Raw genomic sequence first — 26252 nt, 5'->3', positions numbered from 1 at the left:
CCATACATAACTAGCAACATGAAAGTGGAGGCTAGTGGTCCATGTGATTTCAGATGAATAAACAGTAGCCCTTGCAGTGTGGGAACTGAACAGTTTCTACCATTGGATTTGGATCACATTGTGATAGAATTTGAGCAAATGCATGTACTAAGACATAATTAGCTGACCTTTGCTTGCCTATTGCAGATGAGTAGGTATGCACAATTTGTTCCATTCAGTTCCTTAACAGGTCAGGAACCTGAAAAAAGTAGTGAAGCAGTTGGATAAAAGGAAAAAGGTTTTCAAAACAGTTGCACAGTGAGCTGTAAAACAAAACTGAAACAAACTTCTCTTGTTGTTAGATACAGCATGAATGCCAAATAGATATTGGAAATATACACCATGTTCAGCTGGAAACCACCCAAACCATATCAATATTGTGTTGATGTTACAACCAAGTATGCTGTCTGGCATGTTTCCATTATCTCAAATCTTCTATCCTTAAAGGAAAAAATATGTCAAATTTTTGCTTTTCCTTTTCCCAGATATAGAAAGCACAGTCTTCTAGAAGAAAACTGGCAAACAAGCCTGCTTACTAATTCTGTTAGTGGGCATCCTGGCAATTCTGTCTAATTTGAAAATATTTATCGTTGCTGTTGAGGCAGAGAGCAGATAAAACTTCAATTTTTTAATTAACTGATATTATAACATCTCGTTACCCTGACTGCAGTTACACAATGTTAGTCAGTGCAGGATTTGGTCCAGGAATGGATTTGAGTTATACCCCCACCTCCTTTTTACACTCAACAGAATTAATGAATGAGGGCCCTCAGTCCTATTAAGACTAATGTTTCTTTGTCAGTCCAATTTATTTTTTTTCCTTTGGGGTTCCTTCTTGTTATGACTTTGTTAGGTGGAAACTGAATGGTCTATGTTAATCAGCACAGGACATTTGGCTACTCAAGCTTTCGTAAGTGTTTAGTTTCCCAGGGTCCTTTGAACCTCCCAGGGAACAGTTCTGCATCCTTATTAGAGACTGACAATTAAAGGTCTGTTTTCATATCAAAAGTAATCACGAAAAATTAGCTAGGGAGACCTTGGAATGCTGTGAGAGTTTCAGTGTTTTGAGATGGCCAACTTTCCTTCATTTGCTTCAATCAGTATCAACTTGGGTTTCTTTTTATGTTTCCTACTGCCAGGGCAACTTATGAGTTGGCATTGTGACAACTGAGAAGGATTATGCAATACCAAGAATATGTGATTAATATATTTTAGGCCACTGTAAGCATATTCAGTTGCATAATTATCACAGAGGTACAAAAGTAAGCTAAACTAGGTTTTGAAGGCAATGCTATAAATGAGCACTTTCAGTTTACTGAATTCCTTGTTAGAAGAAGAAGGAGATGCTTACAGACCTCTGAGATTCTGCCAATAATTTATAGGAAATGTATGGTTTTGTCCTAAATATTTTAATCTTTGTATGCCAAGTTTCAGGCTTTCACAGGGGATAATCTGTTGGTGTCACACCGTGTCTGTTATAAGTCTGAAAAACAATTCTGAGTGTTTCTTCCTCAGGCTCGAGTGCCATGGGATATTGCTGCAGAAGTTTATCACAAATGAGTGCTTTGGTTTCCTTTTACTTCTCAAAATCCGCTCTGGTTGATTAGGACACCAGTAATGAAAGTGGGGTGGATCATAATTGAATAGGTTGCATATGTGTTTATTTAAGTCTATAAACATAAAGTAAAATACAAAGCTGTTAGTGTGTGTTTGTCTCACAAAGTGGAAAAACAAAATTAAATTGATATTAGAACATAAAATTCCCTCTTCACAACTGATTTCTTAGTAATACCATTCCCACTTGAAGTTAAGTGATATCTGTGTCAGACTATGCATGTTACTGTTTCAGAGCAAGGCTGAGGGCCCCCTTTGCCCTCTGAGATCTCCACACTTTTCTCAGCCTGCTTGGAAACCCTCAGATACTTGAGAACAGGGAGACAGACCCAAAACTTCTGTTCGTCTCCTGCCTTGCTGCCATGCCACAAATAGGAGTAGAATTATCTGAAGACTTAAGGAAGCAAACTTTTTATTCTAAAGCCTTTATTTTATTGACATTGCTTGAATTATAAATTGGGATTTGATTTTTGGAAGGAAAAAAAATTAAAATCCTTCGTTGCTAGGTCTTGTAGCAGTCATGTCACATAAATTGGCAGATCTGTATATTTAAGGGATTTTGCTCTCTAATTAAATACAGTTAGTAGTGTTTTGCCTTTTGAATTGAAACCTTTGTTTTTTCATCTACATACTTAGGGAACAAACATGCTGTCAAAATCCTTAATGTATCCAACTGTTTGAACATAAGAAACAGCATCAAGCTGTTATTTGTTCTGTTGGAGTGTACTCATATTTCCAATCTGAATCTTTTGTACCTGGTGATCTTAATTATATTTGAGCTGGAAGTAGTTTAACATTAAAGGGAATTACAGCAGATTAATCTGTAAACCTGCACAAATATCACATTCCTTTGTATGGAGGTAAGCAGGGCATAGTGTGCATAATTACATGTTGTTCTCTGTGTAGGTTGTGTGCGTAAGGCTGAGGAGTCAGTGTTGCCATTCCTGGTGACAACAGCAATTAAGGCACACTCTCATTTCTTGCAGTTGTCAGTTACATTAGAAAACATATGTTATTTCTCTCAGTAAGATGATCTTATAATAAGGACAAGCAACAAAAAAAAAAATATTGAAAAACCCAACTTGCCCTGGAAACAGGAATTAATATACTAATTAGGGAATGAAAATACAGAGAAATTTTTAAACAATGTTTGTTGTAATATTTTTTTAAGTGATATAGCTTGAGGTCAACCCAAGAAGGCCATTTATCTCAACCAGTCAACCATCCATTACACTTTTTGCAAGCAGAGAGACAAAAAAAAAATCAGTAAAAATTAATTGGGAGAGGTATGTTTTCCAGTACTGATGCAGAAATATCATTGGAATCCAGTTGCAGCAGTTTAGCCTCAGTTAGCATAGCACGAAAGCACAGCCTCAGCAAATAAGAATCGTAGTTTATACTAGTAAATACAACTTCTGAATCATGAAGTTGCAGCAATTGTAGTTGACTATAATTAAGGCCTTTTGATTTGCTTGTGCTTTTGAGGCTGGTCAAGTGGTACTATTGAGCCCATTTAGGAACAGTTTGCCAGAGGACAGGTAGAAAAATGAGTTTCAGAAGAAATATAGCAGAAGAGCAAGCCATTCACAAGCAGTCTGAGTTGTGGAAAGTATGTTCTTGGCTACACCAGCTATCTACTGGGCAGCTTCCACGTAAGTTTTCAGATGGCAGTAAATTTCCTGGTTTGTTTGATGTTCTTGCATAAGCTGCTACCTCATTGCAGTGGCTCAGGAAAAACTGTCATAAATTTTAAATTTAGGATATGTACATCTGCCAGAAATGAAGCTTCTTGCAAGTGTGAAGTATTACCTGCATTTCATGAGACTGACGCAGGTGTTGCCTGTAGGACTGGCTGACATGTTCTGACAATTCTCGTTTCATCAGTGTCCCATTGCCTCATGTCCTTTGAATTTGGAGCACTTTTTTCAGTGGAGTTTCTTTAATCCCTCTGGTGAATGTCCATGGTCACCACAAGTGATCACACAGCGCCTAGACAGAAACATCCTTCTCGAAATTGAGAGGGCCAGAGTCATTGTAGGAGAATTCTGGGGATTTAAAAAGCAAACAAACAAAAACCCCAAAAAAACCAAACAAAACCCGAAACAAAACAAGACAAACAAAATTCTGCCTAGTTTCAATGGCTTTCTGCCCTACTGTTAGTCACTGGCAGCTGGAAGCTGATTCCCCTTCAGCACTGTAGATATTGTTCTGGTTTTTTCACTGCTTTTCGTGATGTTTCTTCAAAACAGGCCAGGACTTTGCAGACTTCCCTATATAATGGTGCCAATATATTTCCACCCTAATTTGCAGCATGTCTGTTATTACAGACCTTGGTCCCTTCTGAGTACAAGTGCTGACTATGCCAAATTCACGTAGTTATTCTGTGATGAGGACAAGGATCATCTAGCGAATAAATGGAGAACACAGTATTCAATTTGCTGGTGACCTTGAATTTGATCTCTCTTCTAACCTTAACAGCCTAGTAAATCTCTGTCCTGTTTAACCCATGTTACCATTGCTGTCGTATCATACAGACACTTCTGCAACTGCCCTTTCCTTGATACTTACATTTAAATCACCAAAAGAAGAGAGAACAAGGAAAGAACTATCATAAATTCCTCTTCACCTTTTTCTTAGCAGTGTCAGGAATGGCTGCAAAGGTCTTTCACAGTCTTTGTGTTCTTTTTTTATATTTGTCTGAGGTAGAAACCATAAGTTTGATTGATAATGCAATTTGCATCTCAAGGCATCACTGGAAATACAATGGCATGAAAGGCTACTCTCGTGGAGCACACTTTTCCCTGGGGGCTGACTTTAGAAACTCATTGATGTCACTTCCTTCCTCAGTCAGCAAGTGAATTTTCACTAATTCTCAAGACCAGCTGTCCATGCTGTCAACAGAAAGTTATTAAAATTCCTTTAAAGTGAATCAAAATAGCCTAAAAACAAATGTACTGGGAAACAGGAAAGCATCAGTATTCAAAGTCCACAAACCTTTGAGCAAAATAGTGTTGATCTAACCAGAGATTTCAAACACACTGCTTTCCTAGCAACTTGTATATCATTAGAGAATGCTAAAAACACATACTCCTTTAATCTTCTATTACCAACAATCTATTTGGTTAAAATATTAGTTACAAGAATAAATCTTATTTCTCCCAAAGATGAACTCAGTGAACAAGGGACTACATTTTAAGAAATCTCCCCTAAATGATAGTTGTGTAGAGGGTTTTTAGCTAAAAAAAAGGATAATTTTTATATTTAGCAAATGAAAACACAACACAAGCATGCAGGAAGTAATTATCATAAGAGACAATCTTATAATATAGCCTAAAGTAATTATCTTTATCTGAATTATCTATAATGCTTTCATTGAAAAGAGTAGTAGTCTCAGGGATGAGTAGGGAAGATAATTCTCCTTTAAATAGAGTCTTTATACTGTATTTTAACACTTTATATATTTACACCTCATTTTAAAAATTCTGTTTGTGCCACACATATTAGTATGGAAAAGTTCTGTTGAAAGGGAGTATCATTTCCAGTGCTGGAGGTGGCAGCCACCCATGCTAGGCAGTCTCCCCTGACAGTTAGTAGTGGTACTGACAGGTTGTAAGTCGTGTCTCCTATCATTATTATTTTTAAAAACCCTCTGGGTGCACGTAGCCTAGCTGGATAGGCAAGTGTGAAATGCCTGACTTTCCCCAATACGTGTGGATGGTCTCCAATAGCAAAGGGAAGGTAATTGATACCAGCTGCCCTTTTGACATCTAGTGCATGGGAGCAGTAGAGACAAAATTGGTCAAAAAGAAAAGAATAGTTTTTAGGTGTCCTTGCTGCCAGGGTCCCAGACAGCTGTAGAAAGCAGTGCATTGTCCAGGTTCTGATTATATCTCCAGGAGCACACTGAAGGATGCTGCGGAAGAAGGCCAGAATAAGGAAACAAAACCATCACTGAACTTGCCGCTTTGTGATATTATCAGGATAGAATTTCTCACTTCAGCCAGCTGGTGCCGAATCTCAGTCTTGACACAGACATGTAATTTTATTTTAAGGTAATGGCAGAAGTTGCTTTCCTCCTCCAGTGGTCAGATCTTGAGCTGGATGTTACCAGTTTCTCCACATAGTACACTCTCACTATATTAAGATGCTCCATAGCACATAATTGAAATTTGTTGCCTCCCCTTTAAATTTTGTGATTTCTTTGTGGTTCCAGCTTAGCAAGATTGGCTACCCTATATCAATTATCTTTTTATCACATCTTGATTAAGAGGGGCTTGTGTTTCTTTTATTTTAGGTAGATTTCCATTTTGAAGTTTCAAGTAGTTTCTACATGTTAAATTCTGTTTCTTAATTATAAGGTTTGATTATTTTTTTGATTAATTCACTGTTTATTCTTCTCTGCCATGTATATTGATAGTGACATGTCCAATATCGTCTTCATTAAAATATGTACAAACTAATTCTTTTCTTTCTCTTTCAGAGTCTGGAAAAAAGCTGCAGCAACAGATAATTAATCAGGTATTTAGAAACATTCATACTTTTTGTTACTTAATTTTTCACGTAGAAGAGTTATAGCAATTAAAAGGCAGAAATCCACAGGATATGCTAATATTAACAATGCAGATGTGCTAAGGAGCATGCGTCAGACTACTGACTGGCTCTGAAGATATGTTGAATTAACAAAAGTAGCCATTGTTTTGATTTAAACCTAAGATTTGCCATTTAAGCAATTTAAGTCATCTACTTCTCAATATGTTGATGCTGAGGACAAAGCCCAGAAATAACTTGTTCACTGGTACCAAATTTTGTAGCACAGAATTATGCTTTTTTAAAAAAACAAAACAAAACAAACAAACAAAAAAACAAAACAAAACAAAAAGTAATATTTCTGTTATTTGCTAGTACTCCTTTTCAAAAGGCAGAAAACTATTGATACAAAATACCTGAACAGCACATGTAAGCAGTGTATTTCAGTGTTGCTTAGGTTATTTCTTCCATGAATTTTCATTGAGGCTGCACTAAACTGTGACATTGCTTGTAGAGGCATTTTCCATCTTGTCCTTAGTACTGTATCAGTTAGGAGTAACTACTTAGGAGAAAAAAAATAACTTTATATATTGTAATTTATGATTTCAACATCGGGAAAAAGATACAGGAATTAAACTAAAAAAAATCTTATCCAGAAAGAGAGGAGAAAACCCAGAGTTTACCCTCCTCAATTCTGTGTCCTTGCAGATTGAAAGGACCTGACTCGTACAGAAGCAGTGAGCTTGCTTGTCATTTTTTGGCTTCTTGTCCTCTTGCTGAATGCTGTTATCCAGATGGCATATAAATGAGTATCTGGATTGTTCATGAGATTTATTTTGAAAAGTCACTTAAAAAGCTGTCATTAAAATATTTGTATTCCAACAATTACTGTCCCTTCAGTAGCCTTCCTTCCAAGATATAAATGGAGGCATTGGCGTCATTGCATCACTACTGTCTGTGAACTGATCACCTTTATGAACCACCAACCTGACAGTTAGTCAGGTTAGTGCTTTAGTCCACCTAAAGCATCCTGGTCTGGGGCTAACAGCAATTCCCCTGGCATGGCTGAGCATGGCACAGATGTCACTTTATCACTTTCAGTGGCCTGAGTTGGCACCACTCCTCACGAAGTAAGCCCTTGCACATCTGAACGCTTATGGGAAGCCTGGTCCTGTGACACAAAATAACACTCAGAGTTGTTACAACTTTCTTATTATCTTAAGAAATTGATGGATAGATACATTTAGCCCAGAATATAGCATTGCATAAGCAAAGGAAAACCTTCACTTTTTTAAATAAGTGTAGAAATATTTTGAAATTCAGTGGAAGTTCTGTGCTTTGACTGAGAGTTTATGTCTTAGAACAAGTCTAATTAACTTTTATAAACTGAACTGCATTTTTAAATTAGCCCAAAATATCTTGCAAAGCCCCTTTTGGGAGTCTTTATTGGCCAGAAGGGGGGGCACTTTTTTAAAACACGACTTGAGGCTCCATTGGCAGGGCTGTGAGTTATTGATAGGAGACCTAATTCTGCACCTTTTCTCTGTGACAAAATCAGCTCTGTTGATGCCATTGCCCTTTTCTGAGGAAGAGTGTATTGTGATGAAAAAGACATTTGTCTCAGTTTCAAGACGTGGATCAGGTGCTGCACTTTGTTTATCCAGTCTTGGGCTTTTCCCGCATGCCACTGCCTTGCCCTCCTGGAATTGCTCACCTGCTCTGTCTCTCTGCGGTTAACTTAAGAACATCGCCTTTTGTAGGAATACTTCATTGTCTTGATACTCTGAGGATGTATCTAAAAAAAGCTGTAAAAGGTTGATTTGGGAAAAAATAGTGGACATTGACTTTAAAATGGATTCTAATGAAGCTGGTGATGTCCCATTCTATATAAACTTCCTTTGAACTTCCAAGAAATGGAAGAATGTTTCAGAACAGGACTCAATTTCATTTTGAAGTCTATAATTTGAGGCACAGTTGCAGAGGCACTGCATATTTGATTTGTCCTTTTATTACTTCAGTAAAAAGATTTGAACTGGGGCTAATCCTAATGGAATACCTCTCATGGAAGGATTCTGTTTATTTTCAATTCTGAATTTAAAATGTTTTATGCAGGATAAGATACCTATATGGCTTGAGGTCTTGTAGTCCCCTTTAAGTTGGTTCAACAACAGTGAGTTAAACTGGCTGCCAGAAATTTAAGTTAGGGAGAAGTGTCTACACGGAAGATGAATGATGTTACAATTTGAGAGGAGCAAGAGTGCAAAGGGGCAAGTAGCAGGAAATATCTTGTTGAGAGGTGAGTGAAACAGAGAGGGGAAGGGGAAATGATAAAGCTGCTGTCCCAGTGATCTACTGGGTAAACCCTTGGCTGTCTGTGCATACCTGGAAACCTCTCACGTCTTGAAGACCACTGTGGTTTCTGTGTGGTTCGTAGCTCTCTCTAAAGCCTAAGCAAAGTTTAGTGAAACACAACGTAGATGAAACACTAAGGTAGTATCTGCTTCCAGAAACCTTTCACTACAGTTATCATCTTCACTAACTTTTGTTCTCTTTGATCATAAAGCATTTGCTCATTTTCCTCAAACACCTTTTTTGTCATTTATATATGCATGTTCCTTTAACAGCAGTGGTCATCTAACACCAGCAGTCAACCAGAAATAGAATGTGCTCTGCTTTTCAATATCTGTTTTTAACTACCTTTGCAACTTCAGGGTAAATTCTGGCACCAATGTACAGCCTGATTAGCTGTAATATGTTAACCACTGCTGAGGAAGATGCAAGGAAACAAGAAGAAACCTTGAGTTCCTGTGTAACAGTCTTGTCAAAACAATACACTGCAGACCGCCAAACAAAATGTATCTGAAGGCAATCTTTTGTGTTTCATCCTTATACACTCCTTACCACTCACATTTGTTTGTGTTGCAGTCTTAATGTCCACTTCTACATACAGTTTTCTCCAGTGCCTCTGAATCTATGAAGGACTAACAAGAATATGTGTACTTGGATTTAGAAGTTCAAGTTGTTTGCACAGTCAGACTCTTGGGTTAAAATCACAGCTGTGTTTGAGCTCAGGCTTGAGCCTGTCTCTTCTACAGTGAAGCTGCATGTCAGGTCAGGTGGCTAGTGAGAGGGCTCCACAATATCTATCCCACTGTTCTGCCCTTAAGTAGCTCTGTCAAGGCAGGCTCTCTTGCAGTGGCACATCCATCTCTTAGTCTTTTAAGATCTCTTTCAGGAAGCATTCCCCCTTCTGCATGTGGGGTTGGGGAACCAGCAATGCAGAAAGATTTGTGATGAGGCAATATACTTACTAGAGCTTGGACCAGGGGTAACTGCAGCACTGAAGTACTGTCAGTATATATACACCTTGTGCCAAAGAAAAGAAGTGAAAAGCAACTCAAACGACTGTTAAATGACAATGTGAGTGTGTTGCACAGACAATGCTGAGGAATGACTTGTGACCTTAAGGGTACTTCAGGTACACTCATGGTATAATAAATCTATATTAATATGAGCAAAAACTTCACAGTTCAGTCTAAACTCCTTGGTTACCCTTGTGCAGTGCTGTAGTTTACTTCAGTACTCTCCTTTATCCCCTTCATCATTTCATTTGGCCTAGCTACAAAAACTTCAGTCCAGTATGCCAGCTTCCAAGTACACTGAGGTTATCTAATATGTGTCCCCCTTGGTTCTGTTTTCCCAGTTACTTTGTTAGGCCAAAATTAGGAGTTTGAAAATCTACAAGAGAGCTTATGCCTTTAGTTCAGTTTGTTTAGTGTGCTATTATTTCACTTTCATGTGCTTCAGAGTCACATAATGGTTGAGGTTGAAAGGCCTCTCTCTCTGGACATCATCTTGTCTAAACCCCTTCCTCAAAGCAGAGTCAGCTAGAGCAGTTTGCCCAGTATTGTGTCTAGCTGGATTTTGAATACTTCCAAGAATGGAGGCTCCACAACCTCTGGTCAGCCTGTGCCAGTGCTCAATATTCAAACAGTAGAAAAATATTTTCTCATATTTAGGTGGAATTCCTTGTGTTTCAGTTAGTGCCCACTGGCTCTTGTCCTGTCACTGGACACCACTGAGAAGAGTCTCCCACACCCCCCACATTCCCCCCATCAGGGATTTATATACATTTATAAGATCAGTCTAAGCTTTCTCCAGACTGAACAGCACCAACTCTCTCGACCCCTGCTTGTATGTCAGAACCTTTAAATACCTTGTTGGACTTCACTGAACTCACTCCAGCATGTCTACATCCGTGTCCATTTATACACTGTACTCATTGGAGTATGTCCATGTCTCCTGCACTGGGAGACATGGGAGACAGAACTGGACACGTCACCCCTGGTGTATCTGTGTCTCACCAGAGCTGAGCAAAGGTGAAGGATCACCTCTCCCGATCTGCTGGAAATGCTGTGCCTAATGCAACCCAGGAGGCTCTCGACCTTTTTTTGCCATGAGAGCACATTGCTGGCTCACAGTCAGCTTGTACCCTCAGGTCCTTTCCTACAAAGCTGCTTTCCAGCTGTCAGCCCCCAACCTGTGCTGGTTCCTGGGCTTGTTCTTCCCCAGGTGCAGGACTTCAAATTCTAGCTTGTCAAATCTCATGAAGTTTCTGTTTACCCATTTCTCAAGTTCGTTGTATTCCCTCTGAATGGCAGCATAACCCTCTGGTATATCAGCCACTCCTTCCAATTTCGTATTGCCTGCGGCATTGGTGAGGGTACACTCTGTCCCGTCATCCAGGTCAGTAATAAAGATATGGGACAATTTTTGAACCATTGAGTCTGGGACAATTTTTGGACCATTGACTCTGGGACACTAGTTATCGGCCTCTGGCTGGATTTTATGCACAACTGTGTAAGCCTAAGCAGTTCATCCAGTTTTCAGTCCAACTCACTGAACACTTACCTAACGTGTACTTCATTAGGATGCTATGGGAGACAGTGCCAAAAGCCTCAGTAAATTTGAGATAAACAAGCTTTAGTACTCTACCCACACCCACTGAGGCAATCATCTCATCATACAAGGCTATCAGACTGGTCAAGCATTGATTTCTCTTTCATGAATCTGTGCATCATGAAATCCAGCTGGAGGCCAGTCACCAGTGGTCACAGCCCACAGCCCCAGGGGTCACAGCCTAATAAAGTACCATTTAACTTCATCATTGCATACCAGAATAATGGGATGGAGTGTACCTTCAGGAAGTTGTCAGAGGATACCAAACCTGGGAGAGGAGTTGAGACACCAGATGGGGACCTCAACAGAGTGGAGAAATGGACAAACAAAAACCTCATGAAGTTCATTAAAGTATATGCACCTGAGGAAGAATAGTTCCCTGCTGTGTCATGCCCCCAGATTGTAATTTCTTCAATGCTCCTAACAGCCCTCCTTGAAGATAGGAGTGACTCTTGCTTTTTCCCAGTCCTCAGGAACCTTCCCCCATCACTATGACCTTTCAAAGATAATCAAGAATAGGATCACAGTGACATCCTCCAGCTCCCTCAGCACTCATGGGTGCATCCCATCAGGTCCTATGGACTTGTTTCTGTCCAGTTTGTTTAAATATTCCCTAACCTGATCCTCGTCCACCATGGAAAGTCTTCCTTGCTACAGACTTGAGGTGTGGCCTCACCAGTGCTGAGTACAGAGAAACAATCAATTTTCTGGTCCTGCTGGCCACACTCTTGTTGACAGAAGCCATGATTCCATTGACCTTTTTGGACACCTGGGCACACTGCTGGGTCGTGTTCAGCTGCTGTCAACCAGCACCCCCAGTTCCTTTTCTGCTGGGCCACTTTCCAGCCACTCTGCCCCCAGCCTGTAGTGCTGTATGGGGTGCAGAACCCAGCACTTGGCTTTATTGGACCTCATATTGGACCTCATACCATTGGCCTTGGCCCATCGATCCAGCATATCCACATTCTTCTGTAGAGCCTTCCTGCCCTTCAGCAGAACAGCACTCCCACCCAACTTAGTATGGTCCACGAACTTACTGAGGATGCTGTCGATCCCCTCACCCAAATCATCAGTAAAGATATAAAATAGGACTGGCCCCAGCGCTGAGCCCTGGGGAACACCACTAATGACGGGCTGCCAACTGAATGCGGTACCATTCACCACCACTCTCTGGGCCTACCCATCCAGCCAGTTTTTAACCAGCAAAGAGTACACCTGTCCAAACTGTACACTTACAGCTTTTCCATAGAATGCCATAGGAGACAGTATCAAAGACTTTACTGAAGTCCAGGTAGACTACATCCACAGCATTTCCCTCATCTGCTAGGCGGGCCACTTGGTCATGTCCGCTAGGCATTCACTTGTCTACATGCATATCCCTGAGGTAGACAGCTCAGAGCACTGTCTGGTTGACTGTGGGATCCTTCCTCTCCCCCTGCATATTTTATCAGTAAGTGGAAGTTGCTTTTTTTAAAATTAAATTTTCATTTTTTATCTGGTATATGAAAAGATATGAAAATCAGTTGGGAAAAACGTTCAGTTTCCCCCTACATGTAAAGTTTTCTTTCTTCCAAGCTCATAAGGTCTGCTTCTGATACCATCCTCTGAACCTTCAAGTTCGGATAACATAGCAGTCATTCATTGATTACTGCATAATATATAGTACCAAGATGGTGAATCTCAGAAAAAAAAATAAAGGAGGAACTATAATTTGAATAAGAACAGTAGAGACTTTTATGTAAGAACCTTTTCAGCCCCTTGCGGAGGAAACAGTCTCTGAGGCTGTATAGACAGGAACATACATGCAGTGTCTGAAGATAATAATATCTTAAATTTTATGAAGAATGATTCTTTTTGTGAAAAAACACAGACATTAGAGTATGCAATGGATTTGAACGCTCAACAGAAGTATTGAAAGAAATGGTGTGAGGTTTGAGCAAGGAAGGGCAGCATGGGCTAGGAAGTTGAGTTGCAATCCTGACTCTGAGATTTCTCTGTCCCCTCTTGCTCTGCAAAATTGACAAGGTTTTTCTACCAGTGTTAATCAGAAAGTAGGAATCACAATATTCACATGGGCTAGGTAATTATTGTCTTTCCTAGGTTTGCAGACATGGAAAAATGAAGTGTGAAGGTCAAGGGACTTGCTCAAAATTTTAAAACCAAGGACTCTGGCTCTGGCCAGTGCACCCACCCTTAATCACAGTGCTGGTCTTATTGTTCCTGTGCTTCAAGGAGGGATGGTGCTTGAACTATTTAGTGTTTGGGTGTCACATTTATCTCTGTGACACTGCTTGCAGATTAATACATACCAAAATGGATAGCTATACAAAAAATTGCTACAGAATAAACTAGGGTATTTTCTTTCATCTACAATAAACATGACTTTGCCCCATTCAGCAAAAATAGGGTATGCTACCTTTCAGTCAGTGTAAGAACCAAGTGCACAGTGGATGATTCCCTTTGTCAATTCACAGCCTATTTTCTCACATCAATTTATGAATGCAATCAATTATCAACTATTAATATTTTTATCTAAAAATGAACGCATGAATTTGTTTTAAAGAGTATAAATGTAGGAAAAGACATATTTGAGATATTTGCCAACCTAGGATGCATTATGTGTTTCTATTTCTTTTTTATTTACCAATAAAGTAATCTAATTTGAATTGAATGCTAATTGTGATTGAAGGGAAAATGTTTTGAGACCTCTAGAGATCTTCCAAAACAGTTTGGGGAAAATTGAATTCTTCATGCCTGAATATACATTAATATTCTTCATCTGAACCTAGTTTCATTTGAGACTTTTCTTATTATTTCTAAAAGAGCAACATGTCTCGTTTGTGCTGGAAGATAAGTGTATTTACCTGCAGACAAGATAGAAATGGATTCTGTTTACCAGGAAAAAAAATCCTGTGAATCTTACCACAGCCACTAATGTGAGAAATTCTGCCATGTTGCAGAAGCACAGCATTGCATTTCAGGTCTCTTTTCTTAAAGGGGGTGGTGGGTTTTGTGGGGAAGGAATACAGTTTTTCATCATCTTGGTTTTTACCCTTTAGGTTGTAAATGCCCAGGGTGCCCTAGGGAGATCCTGTCCAGTCATGCTGCCAGACTATCTCCCTCTCGGTAATGTTGGAAGCCAGGGACAACTATAGCCACAACTATAAGAGAAGATCTCAGGGATGTGAGGGGTGGTGGCTGGTCAGAGGGGTAATACTGTCCTTGCTGGGGAGAAGGCAGTCATTGGTATCCCAACTCTGTATCCATTTCAGGAGAGGGCATGAATGCAGGTGGTAAGCTGCCACATTGCCCACTGTTGACAGTTGGGCACAGGCAGGAACAGGGAGTGCTGGCCAAGGAGAGAGGGAACGGGGAAATGTGATTGAAATTCCTCCAAAACTAGACTACCACTTGTGTTGCTGCTTGTAAGAACATCTCATTGAACAGCTTGTTTGTAACCTGATGTTTGCAGAAATTGAGGAAAGGATTTGGTACCTGTCTCAAAACCCTCTAGCCTTAGTATCACGTTGGTTCCCCATATAACACACGCTCTTTGCCTCATTTTTGTTTCAAATGTCTTAATGCGCATCCAAGCTCCACCGTTGGCTACTGAGAACAAACATCTAAGCAGCTGTTTCAGTAGCTGTATCTTCATTGCATTTCAGGGGGGCAAATTTGGAAGGAAACCAAAGTGCCTAAATTTAACGCAAGTCCAGATCTTAAACAACCTCTGCTTATTCATCACTTCCCAGTGGAGGTGGTTGAGCCTCATTGGCCTGTTCTGTGGGGACAGGTGTGCCCCAGTGTTGGCAGGACTGATCCAATCCAGGCACTTTTTATGTCAGTGTGGTGGAAACCCAGAAAGGGTAATCTTCATAAAATTAATATTGCATGGTAAGTTTGAGTCCATTTTGAATTTCAGATTGCTGTGAGATTGTTCTGTGTAGAAAAATGAGTGAGTGTTGATGAAGATTTCTGGCCACTGACCACAGTGGCTGATTTATTAACACAGAGGAGGACTGACCTCAGAATTAAACAGTTTGAACACACCAGTTTAGTCGTACCCAAAACAAGTATTATTGCATAGGGAGAAGGTTGGGATAAATACGACCAATTGTTAAGAGGTCCATGATCTGAAAATTGCCATTTATTAGCAGTGCATCTGCCTTTTGTTAGCAATGCATCTGAGCTACACATCTAGAGACACATACTCCATGCAAACTGACTGCAGAGTCTGTCCAAACACAAGGTATCTGGGCTGCAGTAGCTCTGTGCTTATTTACAAGTCTGTAAGTTATAGTGCAAGGAACCACCACCATAAAACTGTTGTCAGAAAGCAAGAGAAGCAACATCAGTATTGCATTATCCTGAAGCCAATTTATTATTACCATCAATTGACCTTGACAATTATTTCTTTATTTGTAATATGGGAGTGGAGTGGTTGCTTTTATTTTCAATACTTGGTTGCAGTTGTCTTGGTGAATCTTTAATCAGTCATGCAAACTTATATGTTAGTTTCTGATAATAATAGCATTTTTATTGGTATTTTTTCTATTAACCATGCCTTGATCTTTCTTGCCCTTCCCATTCTGAGCATTCTTTGGAGAAACCAAATGTTTTGATTGTGAGGGCTGAAACAGGAGAAAGTTAATTCTGGATTTGAACAAGAATCGGCGAGTAAAATTAGAGCTTAAGTGCCTTCATCCAAGTTGCTGACCATGTGAATCAGCTTTGTCGAAGTGGCTCGTGCAGACTGTCTTGCCTCATTAGCATGAGTGACTTTGTGCTTCTGTAGGTGAAGACAGGGCAGGGAAAGGAGGGGAGCTCTGTGCAAAGCCAAGAGTCAGGTATCTATGAGGGTCTCAGTCAAAGACAAATGGGTTCCTCCTGTCCCCTTATTAAATGGGGATGGGACTACTACGATACTCATGACAATGTTACTGTTTATCTTATCCCACTGGGCCTCTCCACTTTCCCCGCTGCCTGTGCGTGTGGGTTGTTCTCCAAAACTGTTTCTGGACTGAGGCTCTCCTTTCAAATTTTTCCACACCAGCTCACACTTGACCACACCACATAAAAAGAAAAAAAATCTCTTTCCTTCTTCACTAGTTTGGTCAGTGTCCTTGCCATAACTCCAAGTCACCCTGCAATGAGATGCTGAACTTTCTGCTAACAGATTCAAGGGACAATAGTCACTGATTCACAAAGCTGTGTTTTGAAAAGCAGTATTTAAATTTACTGGTATCTGTTAATTAATATCTACCTGTAGTATTTTCTTTTCTTACTATGATCAGTTATTCTCATTTGTGTCTAGCTCAGAGTTCACAAGGATCTCTGTGAACCTGATTGTAATTTAGCTGTAAACTATGAAGTTTGCCTCTTAGTGTCTGCTGGAAGTTCTGAGTATCTGGTATATTCTTTTTTTTTTTCCCCCCCTCAACTTGTTTATTAATCTTAGAAATGCTTGGTACAAGTACATGTGTTTTAGGGATACATATGTCATAGAAAATAAGGTGTCTGTTACAGTAAGGTCTTCCCTGTCAGGACTGATGACTCTACATACAAAATATTCCTAGATCTTAACTCAGAGGAAAGATAAGCTTGTTGCTATTTTGTGCGTTTTTGAGAACTTTAGGGCAGAAAGAACAATGAAAGTTCAAATCACAGTTGTTTCATTCTTCCTCTTCCATAATGGAATTGTTGTATGAGTCACAAGGTATCTCTGACAGAACTACCTCTGCTAAACTTGCAGTGATCACAAGGAATACATGTGTCATCTCTGGCTTGTGAGGAATGTAGCATTAGTGATATGCCCTGAATAAATTAGATAAGCCAAAAATTCATGACTCCACTGGGAAGTGAGGGGTTAGAAGTGCCTTTCTCTGAACTAGCTGTTTTAAGCACAAGTGATGAATCAAGAGGTATATATCCCCACTGGACAGAAGGTGAAGCACCTCATCAGCAAATATTTTCTGTCCCTTGTGGTCAGCTTGGATAGTGTCTCCTTTGGGACATCCTGTAGGGGGGTTTTTTAGATTGCTAACTTTACACTAAACAGCTGCTATGATATGAGAGCGTTCTGATCATATTTACATGTTAGCTCAGGTAGCATAGTAGTAGAAGAGTATGGCCATTCTGAATTATGCTTTGCAAATAGCCTTCTATCACAAAAGAAGGTAAAGGATAATCTCTCTTTTCGGCAGACTTAAGAAAACTTACATGTACATACGTAAGTACAGCTGTACATGTTTGTACAGCTAAAGTGAGGTAGTAACAGATCCAGGCTTCACTGTCTTGCTGAAGATAGGAATCATGCAAACTTTTCCTCAAATTTAGCTACATACCAAGTCTGAGCCATTTGCCACAATCATGGTCCTTCTTCTAACTGTGCTCAGTTGTCATAGAACCACAGACTAGTTCGAGTTGGATGGGACCTTTCAAAGGCCATCTAGTCCAATTCCTCTGTAATAAGCAGGGTCATCTTGAACTAGATCAGGTTGCTCAGAGACTCATCCAACCATTAAGTGAAAAAGTTGATGTTTTAGGCCAAAACTATAGGTTTCAGAGTTTTTAAAGACTCACACATACCTACTATCCAAGTAAGAGGATGTTTGTTTTATAATCCTCTGGTACTCAAGCTGCCTTCAGCTAAAAACCTGAATTAAGAGACTGATCTCTATGTGCTCCCTGATCATTATAGAGTCAGAGAGTGAATTGGAAAATGAACCTTGTCTCAGAAGACCCTTTCTCTGTCAGTTTTCTATTGAGAGATCCTAGGTAAATAAGTAAGGTTTTGAAGTTATATGATCATTATAATACAATCTTCACATAAGAAGCAATGTGAAGAAATGTGAAGAAATACATTCATACAGTGCTCTCAGTTTATGCTGAACTTTGGCACTGCTGAACATGTCTAGTGCCAAAGGACTGGGATGTAAGTACTATATACTCCAAGCATATCTTTCAAAATCTTTTCATTTCTTCACTGGGAGGCCTTTGCTTCTTCTCCTGCTTAAGTTGCTGTGAGTATGTCTGAGTTGGTCAGAAAAAGCAAATATTATGACCTTCTAAATAATTTTTATAAGTTTTGACTTAAAGGATGAAGGTTTTATCATCTCTGAGTATCCATGTGTTTGCAGAGCACCCATATTAGCTATTTAGAATAATAGTGCTGAGAGAGTCCTCAGGGCACTCAAACCTGCAGCAGCCAAACTCAAGCCACAGTAAAAAGCAGAGCACAGCAGTCTTCCTACATGACTCATGCAGTTGTTCCTAAGCAGCATCTTAGAGGACTATTTCATGAAGGGTGTTTTAGGAGAGAAGATGTAGTAACTAGATGTCGAGAACCAAAACATACATCACTAATACTTAGAATGTAGTTATTGGGCAGCAGAGAAAAACACTAGAAAACAGAATATTTATTCCCTCCACTATTCTTTGTGCTACATTTTCTGTTGAACTTATTTAGTTTTATTATTCTTGTTAGTAAAAATGGATATCCAGTACTAAAGCATTTAGGAAACACAGCACTGCCTGCACTTCAGGCCATTAAATCTTTGTAAATCAGCCCTGGAATATCAGCCTTTCCAATACATCATTATCTTTTTGCATGGTGAGTTGCTCTAATTGCAAACTGTCTAGATGAGATCCCACCCATGCATTGTAAAATCACCACAAAGCATAATTGGATGAGTCTTAACCATTCTTGGCAGTAGTCAATCTCTTCTACCCCACTGGCTTGTGAAGGTATTAAAGGAAAGGACAGCTTCAATATGTATAAAAGAAGGTTTTGGCTACTTATTTTTACAGTGAGGAGAAATCTTTCTGTGGATGGGTAGGAGCAGGAAATCTCCAGCAATAAAAATGTCAAAAAAAAAAAATAAAACTCATGAACACAATTAATGACTCAAAAATGCCTTTTGTTTCAACAGCTTCACTTAGTTGCCTGCTGGTAGCCAAACACCACACTAACACACTCTGAAATTAATTTTAATTTTTTTCCTTGTATTTAAACTAATTTTTAAATCCATCTTCAGTTCCTGCCTGCCTAAAGTGAGATAGAGTGCCTACTCTCCTAAATTGGACTCATGGCCTTTTCTTAACTTCCTTTCAAATGTGTTAATGCAAGCAGAGGACAGGGCTCTCTGCACAATTACTGCAAAGGTGCAACACTTCACTGGATTTTAATTCTCAGAGTAAATGTACACAACCTGGTGCATTGGTTGCCAGCATGTCTCAAGGACAGCCTTTGATCTGTCCAAGGTAACTCCAAGATGAAGTTCATCTCCCATGCCAGGCAGCTGGTTCCCAAACTTAGCTTCTCTTTGGAAACCCATAAATGGACATCCCTCTCCTTGGATACTTGGCTCAAAGAGTTTAGTAAGGACTGTTTGCATGCAAAGATCTGGATTGAGAGTTAGTATCTGATATCATCTGCATGCTGCCTGTTGTTGCTGTATGTTCTGGCATTTTCCAGAGCAATGGTGCTCAGCAGCTTGTGAGATGGACTGTTAGGAATGTAGATATAATAGACAAGGATTTTTTAAAAAATGTTCATTGCTTTTGCTGGTTTCTTGTTTTACTGTTCCTGCAGTGAAAACAAAAATCAGTATAACGTGGAGATGTTCAGATCTTTAACGTATCATAAAATGGGCATTGAAAAATCACTGGCACCAAGAGGAAGGCAAATAAGACACCTCATTTTGTGTAAGACTAGTGTCAAAAAACATTAAAATCCTTTCAGAGCATGTGACTTTCAGCTCTCTCATGCACATAAGTGTCAGACTGTCAGGTAGTTTTGCTTAGAGAATATGGCACCATCTATTAAATAGTTTCTGTTAGTTTCCTAAGAAAACTTTCTAGTTAAATATTTCTCATCAAAAACCAAGCTTCGTTCATCTTTTCATTCATCTCACTTTTATTAGGTACTAACCTAGCTGCTCAGCCAAGTGTGTAGGAAGGTTTGATCTTTTCTTTTTTGAGTTGGAAAACTTCCATGGCAATGTATCGGCCATTTATGCCTTTGGAAAATATCACTATCCATTATCCATTCCCATTCTTAGACAGAGAAAGTTACAGCCAGCATTTACTGCAAGGACACTATAAAAACATTTACTAACCAACAGTGTTGTATTCACTATGGAATATGTGTCTCAAAGAGAAGGGGAAGTGGAAAGGGGAAGCAACTAATAGTATTTTACATATTTAGATAATTTTTTGGTCCTCAAAACTTCCTGGGCCATTGTTTTCCCCCTAGGTATTTTTTTTATTTATTATTTCTGTTTGGGGCTTTTTTTTCCTAATAAATTCTTTCTTTTTTTGCCTCATCTCACTAGGATGAAGCCCCTTTCAAGTGACTTCCTCTGTGCATGTGTTGTTCCTCTAGGGTGTTAACTGAGAATTCTCTGAATAGTTCTGTACATCCTTCTCTGAAGTCTTTAATCCCATGAAAAATCTTTTAGTAGGCAGTCCTACAACTGCACTCACAGTTTCTGCAACTAAAATGCAATCCTCCTCTGGTACCCTCTTGGGTTATCCCCTGTGGTTGGTCCTAGATCCCAGACAGACTGTTTGAAGTGGAACAAAGTCAAGACCATGTACCTGCCAGCCTGTGTTTTTCCCTCCTGTCCTAGCGGAACTAAAGCGTCTTCCACTAGTTGAGGATTGTAGGCTGAATTCAGAGGGCTGAACTTTCCTCTGAAGTGTAGGATTCCTATTAGTGGCTTCAGTTTGAAATTCAAATGCTTTAAGTTTCTTTGCACTGAAATATGTCCTGAAATAGACTGCTAAATTCAGATGACATACTATGGGAAGTCATAAGGTGGTGCCCTCTCTTGAGTTTTCCCTGCATTGGGGAACACCAGTACAGTCATGTATCACTGGAAACTGTTTTCTAAATTTTCAATTCCCCAGAGCCACACTGATGAATTTACAATCTTTATAGCATTGTTATAGTTTTATTCCTACTTCTGTTGACCCTTGTATTGTGGGGTTGGTTTCTGTGTATCCCATACTTTTCATTTCACCTTTTTAAGTTCCAGGTTTTCCTTTTAAGGTAAAAACATTTATTTATTTGCAAGTCTGTATTCTGCAGTAGCACTTGTAAGAGTGGCACCTTGCCATTCACTGTGGTGCTGAAATTCCCATTAGGCTCATAATCATACCCTGGTTTACTAGTAGTACTTCTGTTATACACTAACTAAGCTCCTGAATTATTTCCATCCTAAAGCAGAAGGGATAAATCTCCAGATACATGTGCTTCATTTGTTTTAAAGAATATAATATTGGGCAGAAAATAAAAAAAAATATTATATCAGAAAATCTGACCACATGAAATCAAATTAATTTAAGTATCCTTTTGCATCTCTAAAAACACCAACATGCCCTCTCTCACAGATGTAGAACTCCTGCACGGCTCTCTTCTTTTATTTGTTTTCACCAATACAAAAATAATTTTCAGCAGTTCAGTGGAAGAAAAGACCTTCCTGTCAGTGGCTTGCAGCAGTACAGAAAAGCCTGCTCCCCTGGGTTTGTTTTTGTATGGGAAATTATTACACTGTAACATAGGCTAACTTGCCTTGCAACAGCTTGTTTTTCATAGGCTTTATTTCAAACTGGAACTCAAATTGTTTTCCATTCATTAGCATTTCTTACATTATTCGTCTGAATTTTTAACAGCCTTATTTGAATCAGCCTATGAGCTATCACATCCCCCCAAATCCACACTTATGATCTGCCAGTCCACAAATCAACTTTCCAGTGAATGTTTAATCAGTTTATGATAGAAAAGTCTTTTTATGTAGATTTCAAAAAAAGTTAGACTTATGAAAGCAGGCAGTCTCTGCATGTCTGTCCATCTAACCATTTGGCTATCTGGTATTTGCAACAGGATATTTAAAAACCTGTTGACTGGCATCCTCCATCTCCGGATGTATAATGAAAATAAGCAGCTGTATAGGTGTCCCAGTGCAACAGGCTTGCCTACTGAGGGGAGAAAAAAATCTACAAGCCTTTGTAGACACATGAGAATCCACTTGGGAATGAGTGAGCAGTAATACTCAAACTGCAAGAAACTCTTTGGTCAACTTGCATGATACAAGAATTTGATGGCAAAACACAGATGCAAGCTTTCCTGTTCCTGCGGTTTGTGGATTGCACAGTGGCTAGGGACATTGAAAGAGATGTTTGAGAGGAAAGTCTCACGTTTTGACATTCTTTGCAGAGTCACTAGCTGATGTTTAGTTAGTTGGTGTCATTAATGTTGATGTTTAAATAAGTCAGATGGAATAGGCTCTAAAGGCACCTATTTTTTCTTATCAGCTGAAGCAGCTGGCTCAGATACAGGCATCTGCACTGCAGACACCTGTATGTACATACAGTCCAATGCATCCCATTTCCATCATCTGTCTGTAGGACCTTTTTGGAGGGAGGATTTTGTCTTTCACTACACTATGCTCAAATCCACTGATGTCAGCTGTTTAGGGGGCCTAGGTTAGTCAACCCTACCACCACAAGGGAACAAGGCCTGCTCCAAACCACAGTGGTGGGAGTAGATCCAGCACCTGTTACTATGATTGTGCCAGTGCACTCCATAGAATGACCACACACCTCAAACAGTGTTGTCATGGGGGAAAATGTGTTCGGTGGAGAAAAGCACCTGGCCACCCCTACCAGGACTATCAGCCTCCCTGTGTGAATCATTTTTGATTTCTTAAAATGTGTGACTCAAGCTATTTATTTTTGTAGGAAGACCTACTGTGTGCTAACAGGTAAGCTTCAGAAGTGTGTATGTCAGTAATTTAGCCCAGCTAGTTCCAGAATTAGGTGGGTTGATCAAGTGCTTCGGAAGAGACTTTTTAGTACCACATGTGGCTTGGTTGTGAGCACAACCCACCTTGCTGCTGTTGCAACATGAATGGGCTGGACTGTCACTGCACTCTAAGCTCTACTCCTTTCCATGATTGCAGGATTTCACACTCCAACCTCCGGGGATGCCAAGGGAAGCATTATGGAGCAGAAGCGCTCCCGTGAGCTTCAGTAAACATGAGATGGCTGTCTCAAGCAGCAAGCACTGGCAGGGCAAGGCTGACCCTTTCAGTGTGGTAGCTGCCTCCTTGGTGAGCCAACTGCCTGACCAGCAGAAGACAAGCGAGTCACCTCTCAGCTGGTTCAGAGGAGTGTATTTACCCCCGGCACTGCACCCATTAAACAAGACGTTAGTCAAGGGTAACAGGTGGAAGGATGTAGATAGCACGCAGGAAAAGCGCAGGTCATTCCTGCATGACTTCTGTAAGAAGTACAACAGCAGAAAGAAGCTGCAAACCCACCTGGTACACCTGGTGTCAAGAATTTACGTGGAGGACAGGCACAAGGTCCTGTACTGTGAAGTGCCAAAAGCAGGCTGTTCCAATTGGAAAAGGGTCCTCATGGTGCTCAGTGGACTCGCCACTTCAGCACACAACATTTCCCATGATGATGTACACTATGGAAAGCACCTAAGGAAACTGGACAGTTATGACCTAAAAGGGATATACACACGCTTGAACATGTACACCAAGTTTATATTTGTACGTGATCCTGTGGAAAGACTGGTATCTGCCTTCAGGGATAAGTTTGAACATCCAAACAGCTATTACCATCCAGTATTTGGGAAGGCAATAATTAAGAAGTATAGACATAATGCAGATGAAGAGGCTTTGAAAACAGGATCAGGAGTTAAGTTCAAGGAGTTTATCCAATATTTGTTAGATTCCCATCGACCAGTAGGAATGGACATTCATTGGGAGCAAGTCAGTAAGCTCTGCTACCCCTGCCTCATCAACTATGATTTTATAGGAAAGTTTGAAACCCTGGAAGAAGATGCCAATTACTTTTTGCAGCTGGTAGGTGCTCCAGCCTATCTGAAGTTCCCTAAATTCAAAGACAGACATTCCTCTGATGAGAGAACAAGTGCAGAAGTAGTGAGGCAATACTTAAAGGAATTGTCTAAGGAGGAGAGACAGCTGACCTATGACTTCTATTACCTTGATTACTTAATGTTCAATTACACATCACCAAGTGTATAACACCAGAATAGCTTCAGGCTTCTATTAGATATTTATTGTTTTGGGATTCAAAGCAACTACCTTGATATCAGCCCTGAAAGGAAACAAAGTTACTGCTAAATGGAGTTGACTTAGTGGGGATTTTATAAGCTAGAGTGATATCAATTGGCATTAAATTATAAGAATGCACAGAAAAGAAGACCTGTTAGCAGCATAAATTGCACTAAAATGCCTGAAAAAGCTGCTTTTACGATTGTGGATTACACTATGGTAGCTCAGCCAGCTGTTGCATTATCTTACCTAATGTTCTTTTAATGTTTTAAGAAGAAAACATTCAGAGTAGCGTGATTCTTTTTTGGTGTGTCTGCTTTAGAAATTGTTTTTGAAACAACTTTTGAATGTATTTTTACTTTCTGTCAGTTATTAATAAAGAAGCATTGGCTAATTTTCTAAAATATTTGCAGAATCCTCAGTTGCAAGGCTTCGTTGTTTGATTACCATTAAACTGTAGCCATTTTTAGGCCTGATTTTTTTTAATTGAAGGATGCACTTGAATACAAATGCATCAAGCTACAAATAACACAGAAGCTCAGTTGATGAGTAGAGTAAATTTGGGTAAGCCTGTGAAGTGCCAGTCCACTACCCCATTTTGATTGATGCACTGGAGCTGACAAATATGAGAGAGAGCGCATATTTTCTCTACTTTCAGAGAGCTGCTGCATTCATTAAAATTAAGATTTTAACTTACAGAGGGTACATCATTACATATGATGCATGGATACTGTGGTCCCAATACTCAATGTAGTCTTCATTTTTGGTGATAGGGCAAAGTTTTAGTGTGCCAGCTATGGAACAGTCTAAGGTCTGTACTGAGAAGCAACCTCAATGCAACTGCTGTGACCATTCTTGGTCTGCCAGGGTCCAATCATCAGCCCACCTCCCAGGAATTTTTAACACAGAAGGTGCGTATGCCCATTGCCTCCCAAGCCCATAAACTGGTGCTGCCTCCAGAGCTTCCTGAAGTCACCTGTGTTTTGCTGTCCTGCCTGCCTTGTCAGCAGCCAGCAAACCCCAGGAGTGGGGTGGATGCTTCAGTTATATGGGGTGGGATGGGGCCCCCTGGTGGTCTAGTGGTTAGGATGCGGTGCTCTCACCGCTGCGGCCCGGGTTCGATTCCCGATCAGGGAACCCCTCCGGGCAGATGGAGCTCGTCAGCCCTGTAAGGCCATCCATCTAAGAGAAGGTCACTCTAAACAAACCTACGTCCTGAGGACCTCGCTGCCACTGTCCAAGCTTGCTCGGCCCCGGCAGATGAACCTCAGGATTAAAGGGTGGGCTCAGTTCAGCGCACACTGTGTCTCACCTAAGAAATCCACTGCGAGGCTCGAAGGGTAATGACCTTTCCCAAATCTTCGTTCGTGAAGACTGGCCATACTTACTATGGGGTGGGATGTGTACTGGTGATTTTTCCTAGAGGCAGGTATGTCCAGAGTCCCACAGTCCTGGTTATAAAGGAAAAGGTACCTTCTACATTCCCCTTCGCTCTCCTCCCTCAAATGCTGTCTGACCAACGCATGCAGTTGTTCCTGAAACCTGCATTGAAGGATGGGTCGCCAGGGTGTCCCAGGAGGAGGAGAATCTCTGAAAAATCACAGGATCATGGAATCATTGAAAAAGACTTTTAAGATCATCAAGTCCAACCATTAGCCTAACACTACCAAGTCTACCACTAGACCATGTCCCTAAAATACTGGAGAGGTAGTTCCTTACAGCTGATGTCATGCTGGACACCAGTACACTGCCACTCCAGTGTTGTGCATCATGCTGGTTAATGGCTCTTACTGCATTCCCATGTGTCTTTACCCAGCAGGATTTAATTTTTATTTAACTTGGCCATGCACTTTCATGACTGTTGCTCTCAAGTGAGACTATGCATTAAGGACACTAAAGAGAACCTCCTGACAGTTTTGATTTTGTACCATCCAACCTCCTAACTCATGAAAAAACTGCCTTGGTTTTCACTTGGATTTGACCTTGCTTTGACCTCTATATTCTCTGCTCTTGTAAGTA

General features: G+C 40.1%; 1 protein-coding gene across 1 annotated transcript in view; it reads left to right on the top strand.

The window, feature by feature from the left end:
* Positions 1-25333, top strand: part of CHST9 (carbohydrate sulfotransferase 9) — an 88947-nt gene extending 63614 nt beyond the window's left edge. Inside the window, exons 6-7 of the mRNA XM_027731329.2 lie at positions 6134-6171; positions 23106-25333. Coding sequence (XP_027587130.1) covers positions 6134-6171; positions 23106-24203 — 1136 coding nt within the window. The 3' untranslated portion in view covers positions 24204-25333. The remainder of the gene's footprint in view (positions 1-6133; positions 6172-23105) is intronic.
* The last annotated feature ends 919 nt before the right edge of the window (positions 25334-26252 follow it).

Source organism: Pipra filicauda, unplaced genomic scaffold, assembly GCF_003945595.2.
Source record: "Pipra filicauda isolate LSUMZ 115617 unplaced genomic scaffold, ASM394559v2 scaffold320_size837821_pilon, whole genome shotgun sequence".
NCBI classification, from domain to species: Eukaryota; Metazoa; Chordata; class Aves; order Passeriformes; family Pipridae; genus Pipra; species Pipra filicauda.
This window is presented reverse-complemented; position numbering and strand designations above follow the sequence as displayed.